This window comes from Sinocyclocheilus anshuiensis, unplaced genomic scaffold (genome assembly GCF_001515605.1).
Source record: "Sinocyclocheilus anshuiensis isolate Anshui unplaced genomic scaffold, SAMN03320099.WGS_v1.1 scaffold154, whole genome shotgun sequence".
NCBI lineage: Eukaryota > Metazoa > Chordata > Actinopteri > Cypriniformes > Cyprinidae > Sinocyclocheilus > Sinocyclocheilus anshuiensis.
The window spans coordinates 3,426,950-3,438,166 of NW_015546101.1; the positions used below are offsets into that span (position 1 = coordinate 3,426,950).

Here is an 11,217-nt window from a genome sequence, read left to right on the forward strand (position 1 = left end):
TTTTTTTTAAATAAATAAATACACCCTGTTTACTATAGGGGGATTATTTTTGATTTTGAGTATGTGAATTCTTTCTTAATTCAGAGAGCTACGAAATGCATCGGAAATTAATCTGATCCCACTGACCAGACAGTTTTAACATTAAAAGCTTGTTTCAGCCTTTAGTTAACCTCTGGCTGACAATCTCAAAAAAAAAGTTCACATCGGTGAAAGTTCTCTTCATGAAACTGACAACATATTGTCCCTTTTATATCTCCTAATGGAAGAAGCCTCAAGAAGTGCTTAGATTACCAAGAACATTAAAATGTATACATCTTTTAAAGATATTAAAATGTAAACATTTAGAGGCGTTTAAAATCACAATGCTCAATCAAGCACCTTTTTATCTGATAGCAATTAATAGTCATGTGCCACACAGAGCATCCTCCCAGTACTGTAGAACAAATGCACGTAGCTGCTTTTTGTCCTTCCCAGACTGAATCCATGGCAGAGGACGCAAAGGTTAGAAAACACTTACAAAATTCAAATCAATAGCCTGATGGTCATAGAGGTTACTTGAATGGTTGAATGACAGATCAGTGGAGTATGCAACACAGTCAGATGAAGTTTTCAAACAAAAAACAGAAGAATCAAAAAGGTCAAGGTTTTACCCAAACCCTTACACAGAGTGCCAACAAAAGCCTCCCTACCATCAAATACACCCATTCACTTACTCCATCCATCGAATAATTGGCATTTCATGTTCTAATCCTCTTGAAGGCTGATTTTGACTCACCATAAGATTGTTTGGAGCTGGTCTTTCTTTGGGTTGCTTCCTCATACTGTGGGGACAAAAGCAGAAGAGGTCATTATATGTGATTTTGCATGTAGTAATTAATCATCCTCTGTTAATTCAAAAGGATGAATGCAAAAGAAGCATGTCAGAACTCCTTAAGATACGATTGTGGAGGTCAAACCTTGACTTACATGCTTTGCTCATCAAAAGTGGACTGAAATAATTTCTCTTGACTCATTTAAGGACTTTTTCTACTCAATATTAAAATAGCAAGGCTTTATGAGTTAAAGCTTCAATGATACTTGGTATGTATGTGATATGGTGCTAGTCAAAAGATTTACACTAACAGTATGTTTTTCATCAAATATTAGACAATTTATCTGCCAATATATTGAAAGCATGAATCTAACAATAACACTGGAGAGCAACTATGTAAGTCTTTATATAGGCTTTTAAAGAACTGATATAACATGTAATTTGTCATTTTACTGTTTCAACTTCGGTACTCGTAGTCAGGGTTTTTGTGCACAAAACTATTTAGTTTACCTGCTTTTTATTCACCTTCTCTCTGACCATTTAAATGGATCGAAATTAAATGGGCCATGTTTTGGTTCTGTGTTTTTAAGGCTTCTTATAGTGCATAGACAGTGTCTATGCATGTGCAATGAGTGTTCAATATACAGTGCCTATAAAAAAAAGTATTCATACCCCTTCATTTTTTTTCCACATTTTGTTATGTTGCAGCCTTATGTTAAACTACTTTAAATAACTTTTTTTCCCACATCAATCTACACTCCATACACTATAATGACCAATCAAAAAACAGGTTTGTAACAACTTTGCAAATTTATTAGAAATAAAAGAAACTGAAACGATTCCATTGCATAAGTATTCATACTCTTATCTGGTACAGTTGAAATTTAGCTCAGGAGCATTCATATCGCTTGTAGATGTTACTACACTTCGAGTGGAGTTAACCTGTGGCAAATTCATTTGAATGAGTATGATTTGGAAAGGCACATACCTCTCAACAAAAGGTCTAATAGCTGAAAATGCGAATCAGAGCAAAAACCAAGCCCTGAGGTCAAAAGAACTGCCTGTAGAGCTCAGAGACAGGATTGCGCCAAGCCACACATATGGAGAAGAGTTCAGAAAAAATTCTGCTGCATTGAAGGTTCACAGAAGCATGTAGCCTTTATTATCCATAATTGAAGAAGTTTGAAACAACCAGGACTCTTCCTAAAGCTGGCCTCCTGGCCAAACTGAGCAATCGATGGAGAAAGGTTTTGGTTTGACTGGTGACCAAGAAGCTGATGGTCACTCTAGTTGAGCTCCATGAAGTAATTGCCAAATGCAGATGTGCAAACCTTGTCGCATCATATCAAAAAGACTTGAGGTCGTAAAGGTGCTTCAACTAAGTACTGCGTTAAGGGTATTGCAAGTATACCCTTAATACTTATGCAATGTACTTATTTCAGTTTTTTAATTTTAATAAATTTGCAAAGTTGTCACAAATCTGTTTTTTTTTTTTTGCTTTGTCATTACGGTGTATGGAGTGTAGACTGTTTAAAAAGTTATTTAAAGCAGTTTAACAAAAGGCTGCAACATAAAAAACGTGAAAAAAATGAATACTTTTTATAGGCACTGTATTTTGCACTGCACATCCCCTTCAATACCAAGTTCACAAAACAATCCATGTTGAAATGTGCCACTGAAACTGTTAAGGTCAGAGTGAAGTGATCAGGGACCTTGTGAAAAACAAACTTTAGTCACTCCGCTTGAAAGCATATCAAAAGACTTTATAGCACCAGGTGTTACACACAGCCAGAAACAGCACAAGATCTGACAAATTCAGGGTTCCCACTCTTTAATGAACACCAGATTCAAGGACTTTTTCCAAGTACCTGCCATTTCCTCAAACACCAACTTTAATCATGTTACAGTATACATGGTGTACCTGAAGGCCTTTATAATAACACATCGAGTATAATATTTAATATGTAAACATGTATTTTTGTAAGCTCAATATAGAAATGTTAATGCTTCCATATGCAATATTGATATGTCGGTAAAGAACACTGGCTTTTATGAGTTAATTTATCATGCATCCAAACTCTTCATTAGGTGACAATACATATGCATTAGTCTGTAATAGATTTTAACACACTATGCATCATACACTTGCTGAATTTTAAACAGTAACAGAGGAAAAGCTGGGCATCAAACACTAATTGACTCAGCATCACAAACTACCAGACAGAAGTTGTTCAGATTCAGGCAGAAACACATGTCTTGTGAAAAATATAAACAATGTGTTGGCTCACAATATGAAACATGTATGTTACAGTATACATGGTGTACCTTGTAAAAAACATGTATTTTTGTAAGCTCAATATAGAAATGTTAATGCTTCCATATGCAATATTGATATGTCGGTAAAGAACACTGGCTTTTATGAGTTAATTTATCATGCATCCAAACTCTTCATTAGGTGACAATACATATGCATTAGTCTGTAATAGATTTTAACACACTATGCATCATACACTTGCTGAATTTTAAACAGTAACAGAGGAAAAGCTGGGCATCAAACACTAATTGACTCAGCATCACAAACTACCAGACAGAAGTTGTTCAGATTCAGGCAGAAACACATGTCTTGTGAAAAATATAAACAATGTGTTGGCTCACAATATGAAACATGTTTGATTTCCTTAGAGTCAGACTGAACGGACCCAAAGTCTGAAGCTAAAATAATAGAGTCTGTGACTGTGACCATCATACAAGATGTAGAAGTCGGCAAAAGTCATGTAGTGTATTCCAGCCCTAAGTTTAAGTACTAAAATAACTTAAACTAAATAAACTCAAACTAATAAATAAAAATAAAAGAATAAAGACTAAAAATGACAACAAAATGTCTAAAATTAAAATGAAAACAGAAAATATAAAAATAAAATCTAATTCAAAATCTTAACAAAAACTATAATAGTATATCAATGATTCTAAAATAACACTGGTCTGTATTACAGACTCACTTCAGTACCCAGGCCACAAACTGCTGATTTATATGACAAGCACTCCAGAATTGTGGATGTCGTGCCCATGTGGTTGTCAAGAACATCAGATGCTCTTCAAAATTCATTAAGAAAGTCTAAGTTTGTGGGTTTTCCAACTGACAGAGCATTCAATTACTTTCAAGAACTTTCCAGTTCTTGAATCTGTGTCCAAAAATACTTTCAAGAGCAAGGAAACGCTGCAAATTTTCCCTCATTGTGCTCTTATAATTCTTCGGGACTTGCAAACAATGGCATCTACTATCTCTATCGTACTACACTGTGACTGTGCAGGTCAAATTTCTAACCACAGATTAGATGTAAATCAGATCACATGTTTCTGTATTTAAACAGTAATCCATATTTCGTAATAAATGCTTTCCACTAATATATCTAGTATATCTTCTACACCATCTTTATCTTCAGATCCTCTTTATCGTTGTACTTTTGAGGCTAATATAACTATATCTTAAAATGATGAAAGGAGAGGTAAGTAATTATCAATTCTCCTTGGCACAGAGCACACCTAAGTGCAAGTAAATTAGTCAAGCTGACCCAGATAAGAAATGGGAGGGATTAGAGGGACAGAGCGGCCTACAGGGGGGCCCATTTGGACCATGATGAATGACACACACTCAGAGCAGGCTAATAATAGAAAAGGATGTTGGAAGAGCAGAGCCAGGCAGGGGTGGCACTAGTGAGCCAGGTGACCTGTTTGTGTAAATAAAGTGTGTTGCAGGTAAACATCCGCTGCTGAACAAATCCCAAAACATCTGGCTTCACCCACCAAGGCCACAGGCCCAGTGTGCCAGACAAACCATAAAAGAGGTTGTGGGGAATTCTGGTTTCTTGGGGCATGAACTGTGGAAGGCAAATTTGAGTGCGGATGCGTTTGAGAAAGCAAGGTCAGCAAACAAGGGACAGATGTTGGGTAAATATTTACTGTCGTGTATAGCTAGTCTAACTATTGTACTGTCGGGTCTGTAGACCCAGGAAAGGCTATCGTGTGTTAGACCACTACATGTTACGTGTTTTATACATGACTTGTTGGAGTCGCCATGACTTTTAAAATGTTTTTGAAAGAAAGGCAATGCTGCATTTATTTGATCAAAAATACAGCAAACAGTAATTTTGGGAAATATTATTACAATTTAAATAACTTTTCTTTTATTATATATTTCAATGATGGCAAAGCTGAATTTTCAGCATCATTACTCCAGTCTTCACATATTTACATATCCCTATGTTTCAAAGTGGGGATTTGAACAATAAATCCTTATAATTTCTTGGCATGAATGCATAAATTTCAGCTATCACTTTATTACATAATATTGGCAATATATACATGTCACAGTCAGACATTTGGCAGCTGTGATTAGCTCTAGTATGTTTCAATGTCCTGAATGTATTAATTTTTTTATTTAATAAAATGTTTTATAGTTTGTGTTGTGGCTTACCAATGCAAATTCTTTACACCATGATAAGGATTTATTTATTTATGAGAGGTAAAAGAGAAGAAACAGGTGTTCGGTTGATATTGGAAACACTCACCATTGTGTAATGAAGTGGACAAATTTCTCACTGAACTGACCAATTGGAAGCACCGGAGGATCCTAAAAAATAAACAAATAAATATACATTGTCAAAATCATTATTTACAAAAATATCCACAATATAGAATAAAAATATCAACACAATGTTTATACTTTACAGAAAAATCTATGGTGTATAATTCATAGATTTTGTGTGGCCTTGACTAGTTTGCAGAAGGGTTACAGTCCATAATGAGGTATTTTATGTGCGGACATTCAAAAGCAGCCGTGTATATTAAATTTTGGAAGCACCTGAACCCCTCTTTTGTTAGACAGTGGAAGATTGCTGACGCACAGAACATTGGAGAAAAAAAAGCTTACACTCCCAGAGCTGAACATTTAGTTACGACCTCAACCTCCAAATAATGTTAACAGGGTAAGGAAATTAAATCAGATACTTCTAAAGCACAGACACACTGAAACCAAATGGAACAAGTGAAAAAAAGTCAAATTCCAGATCTAATTCTAATTGTGTAAATAGGAACCTTACCACTGAGATCAAACTGAGACATATTCAGTCTAATATAACTTTCATCAGAATACTGGAGCCCCTGTTTTATCTAAGGCTAGAGAAGAAAGACTAAATGTGGCCTGTTTCAGAGAAAAGATTATTTGTATTCCAAAAATAACTATAATTTGAATTATTATGACCTCAGGGGAAAGAATTGATGACATCAATACAGAAGCCTTGATGTTAAAGACAGAATTGAGATTCAAGGTGTTTGAGAAGGACACCTTCTCAAACAGGATGCACTGGAAGGGAAAGTGAATAGGATTTCTTTTAGGAAATGTCTGTTTGAGAGTGACAAAGAGATGAGGAAACTGCTTTAACAGCCAGTACGAATTAAATTAAACTTTTTTTTTTTTTTTTGCACAATACAAGCAATCCTGTTGCGGTTTGAAAACACACACGTATACACAAGGATAGCAGGATGATAAAAAAGGAATTATCTGATCCAAGGTTTTGGCGGTACTAAAAAGGTTGCATATGCAACAAAAAACAGAAATCAAGTTGTTATTGGAGACAGTCTAGAAATATTTGTGCATTAGACGTAATGTCTGAATAACTCTTATGAATGTCTATTTAATGACTTAATGACTATTTAATAACTCAGGAGTTAGTGGTTTGAATCAGATTCACTAAGTGATTCATTCAGAGTCGTTACTGAGTTCATAACTGACTCCCTCACTGAACGAATCATTTATCAGTTACATTTTACAAAACGAAACTGATAAATGATTCAAAATGAAGAATTGTTACTGTGAAGTATTCTTTAGGTTCTTGAGACTTACATTATTACTAACTTGTTCATATACGACAACACATAATTAAAGATACATGTCATTTCAAAATTTGGTATTCGAAAAAAATTTCAATAAAATATTTTACAAAACAAATGTTATTTTTTAACATATGAGGTCCGATTTTCAAGTTGAATAAACTGTAATGGAATGTTTTTATGCCCACATTAGAACTATAATCAACATTTATTTTCCCCAAACAGACAGAAATATTCCTTCAAAAAGAGTGATACTTAAATGGCACCAACACAATCAAGATAAAACTGGAACTAATTTATACTAAATTCAACTAGAAAAACATATGTGTCACGGTCGGTAGTAGTGTGAGGAGCGCGGAACGAGGAGACCAGGAGACCAGGAGTACTAAACAAAGGGATTTATTCTTGTCACAGGGAATCACACGTAGCACGAGGAGAAGACATCAACATACAATTCCAGACAAGGGAGAACTGAACGGGCTAGAACTAAATAGGGTAGATAACGAGGGGCAGACAGGTGATGGGGATAACTAATAACAAGGAACAGGTGATACTAATAATGTGAAAAGGAACTGGAAGGACCAAATAAGGAAAACAGGAACTCAACGGGAACATACATGTGACAATATGAACAGAATGTAAAATGTATTTTATAACTGTTAATATAATCATTGTGTGGTCTATATAATGTACTAAAACCATCCCTTCAGCACATAGCTGTCAGGAAGTGAACTAAAGTGCTTTTGAATACCATGTTGTTTACTGAGAAAATTGTCAACTAAAAAGCCATTTTGTAAAGGTTTCTCTCCCTAGTCTTTTTTTTTTGTTGTATTAAGCCCTAATTTTCTGTGATCTAGAGAGTTTGAAACACACCTATTCAAATGAACATAGCCAGAGGTGCACTAGTGCAGCTATACATCATTACACAGGCAAGACTCACAGCCTGGGGTCCACAGTACACATACACATGGACCAAAGACGAAGATTCAGAGCAACACTCATAACCACACACACACACACACATGTAAATACAGCGAGATGCACACAGCCTCACACACATACACAAACAGATGCATGTACACTTGAGGACGCACAAACACCTTCATTTAGGGGTCTTTGATGTGGCGGCTACATGATGAGGATGATGATGAAAGCACTGTTATATTATGCAGCTTGCTGCCATTATCCAACACTACAAACAGAGCCAGACCATGGCCCGTCTTCCTCCACAATACCAGCAGTAAATATACATGTAATTGCCCAGCAGCAATTATCAGGCAAAATTAGATCAGTAATTACAGAGGTGAATTTAAACCCGAGTCTTATTAGAAGCATCAGGGTTGTTTCAATACACGACCAGAGAGGGGCAATTAAAGACGAGCCGCCGTGCAGATGGACAAATGTGCCATTCTGATAAAGAGTGTCTTCTATAAAGAAGTGCACTACAAATCAGAAAGACAGCAACAACTATTAGACACCAAGTAGAGCTGGACCTGACCGAGGGATTTAGAGAGAAATAAAATAGGTGAAAGAGCCAAGGAGACTGATGCAAATTTGGGGATTGTTTGAGTGTTGAGTGTCATAAAAGATGACCTCTCGAACGTCCTTAAGGGCCATTCAAGCGTTTTTGCTTGTAAAAATGTGAGACACAGGCAGTGGAATGGGGAAAAAAAAGAGCAAAGCCTCAAAACAAGTTTTTAAAAAGCTGAACTTATTTTAACTCAAGTGTCTCATTTTTAGAACACTGTGTCAGGCACAAGATACTGCAAAAGACGCAAGATGTGAGTGCAACAGTCAAACATGTCCGTCTAGCATAGAAAAACAATGGAAATAGTGCAGTAGAATGGAAAAATGCATTCTTTCTGAACGGATTCTTAGATCTGCTAATTTAGGGAATGAATCATCTGAGGTTTGCTGAGGTACAGTCACTTAGATCAGATATTTTGGTTTTCTTGCCATTCTAATTTTTTTTTTTACTAGAAAAAACACTACGGATGTCCTGATGGCCCAGATGTGAACGTGTAAAGCTGCTGTTGAGTGAGCACACAACGAATAAATCAAAATACAGCACAATGGAATTGGAAAGAATGTGGGGTTCTTAAGTTTTAAAAATTACAAATTAAAACTAGACCGCCAGACTGTCATTACCAGCATCCTCTCGAAGCCAAAGTGGTCAGATTATTAGATCAACTACCTGTGACCATCCTGAATTTCTCCCATATGTGACCCTGGACCACAAAACCAGTCTTAAGTCGCTGGGGTATATTTGTAGCAATAGCCAAAAATACATTGTGTGGGTCAAAATTATAGATTTTTCTTTTATGCTAAAAATCATTAGGATATTAAGTAAAGATCATGTTTGTAGGGTATCAGACCGAATCTGACAATTTAAGATTTGATAAAGAACAGCTGAAACACGAGGAGCCGAATTCCACAGAGAGGCCCAAGACACAGGATGTTCGTAAATCAGATCCTGGCGCCACAAGCCTGAACCAACTAGCAGCTTTGAGTAGCTCACAGCATTTAAACAAAAGAACACTTATTGACAATTCCAAGGAGATTGTCAATTTTGGGGCAAGTAATCAAGATTAATGGTCAGAGATGCACAGCATGACCATCACATTTAAACCAGTGACGATCACGAGCTCTTTGGATTGACTTCCCCCACCTCGACGACAAAGAACAGACCGAGATTCCTTACAGACCTTTTAACTAGGGATGCCCGATACTGATATGCATTGCTAAGAACTTCATTTGGACAACGTTAAAGGTGATTTCCCTCAGTATTTTGATTTTTTTTGCACCCTCAGATTCCAGATTTTCAAATAGTTGTATCTCGGCCAAATATTGTCCTATCCTAACAAACCATACATCAATGGAAAACTGATTTATTAGCTTTCTCAATTAAAAAAAAATGACCCTTATGACTGGTTTTGTGGTCCAGGGTCACATATGATTCATGACACTTTTATTTCCTTCTAGTGACTTTTCAACATTACTGATGGTAAACTCAAATTTAATGGGTCTCAGATTGTACATTCACATCACATATACTTTCCCATTTTTCTAATTGACTGGCCTTGATGTCCTCCTTGAGCAGATATCCTCTTTATTCTGCCTGTTTCTCATATTCTCTCAGGTATAGTTTCTAAATGTTCTCTTTTCTCCTGCTCTTTCAGTCCATCACATTCACTCTGCCTCTTTCTCGGTCTGTGCACTAGATTACTCTTTAAAGTAGGTCCTGGGGAGTACCCACAACTCCCGACTCAAGCTCTCTCTCACTGTCTCTCTCCGAAGGTTGTAAATCAGTGGCAGTGAGTAATAAGGCCTTGGTCAGCTGAATGCAGTCGGCAGCGGCGGCGCACTCTTTGGCCTGAGGGGGACGGAGCGAAGGGCACGGCAGAAAATAGTTTGAGTGATGCCTCTGCCGGATGAGTAATGAACAGTTCAAGCAGGTCAACTCATTACACGAGCGGCCGTTTAATTATTAATTACGTGCAGCAATCTATAGCAGAAAGGACACGTTCTGTATGTTTTAATGTGTGTTTATGCTTCCCTCTCCTTCATCTCTCTGTGGCGTTCTGTTATTAGCATGTGTCAGTGAGTAGCTCAGGCAGAGAAGAGAAGGGAGAGGCTCCCCCACACACACACAATTAACACAATTACTTATTAATTACTCACATAGCAGTGGAAAGTGCATTTAAATGTTGGAGTTACCATGGCCTACAGGCTTTAACTAAATGCTGAGAAGACTGATGCAAATTTGGGGATTGTGTGAGTGTTGATGTGGTACAAGATGACCTCTTGTTACTCCTCAGATCTGCTAATTTAAGGAACAAATCTTCTTAGGTTTGCTAAGGTACAGCCATTCAGATCCAATAGTTTTAAAGGGGTCATATGATGCTGCTAAAAAGAACATTATTTTGTGTTGCACCGATACCACTTTTTCCAGTACTCGCCCGATACCGATACTTTTATTTTTGGTACTTGCCGATACCGAGTACCGATACCAATATTTTCATTGCATTTGTACATTTTTTAAATATTGGGTACAGAAACCAAAAGAGTATGTATAATGTTAGTTGGTTAACTTCATTTATCAAATAGATACAGTCAAACCAAAATTTATTCAGACACCTTCAACATTTCTCACATTATCACAGTTTATTCACTATAGTTTAGAAAATGGTAATAAAATATGACAAGAACTCAGAGTTAAACTATGTCAGAACAAATTCAGCTTGATAATGTTAGATAACTTTGATAGAAAGGTATGTAATGGATTACAATCAACCAAAAATTATTCATACAGCTGTCAATATTTACACAACTATCAATACTTTGTCGGGTGACCCTTAGCCTTAATGACAGCATATAGTCTCCTGGGCATACTGTCAACCAGGTTCATGCAAACCTGAACTTCAATTTTTTCCCAGACTCGGTCTGAATAATTTTTGGTCCCAAATTTGTATCAATTTTACTGGTAATACACTGTATGAAGAATTTTTGGGTATAAT

The 11,217-nt window shown here is 36.4% G+C and overlaps 1 protein-coding gene across 3 annotated transcripts in view; it reads right to left on the minus strand.

Moving 5' to 3' along the window:
- Positions 1–11,217, minus strand: part of LOC107700484 (dual specificity mitogen-activated protein kinase kinase 5-like) — a 64,864-nt gene that overhangs the window by 7,580 nt on the left and 46,067 nt on the right. For all 3 annotated transcript variants that reach the window (XR_001635554.1, XM_016502160.1, XM_016502159.1), the window contains 2 exons: positions 5,380–5,441; positions 776–821 (listed from right to left, as the gene is read on the minus strand). Coding sequence is in view for 2 of the 3 variants with exons in the window: in XM_016502160.1 (XP_016357646.1) it covers positions 776–821; positions 5,380–5,441 (108 nt within the window). In the remaining variant the exon portion in view is untranslated. The remainder of the gene's footprint in view (positions 1–775; positions 822–5,379; positions 5,442–11,217) is intronic.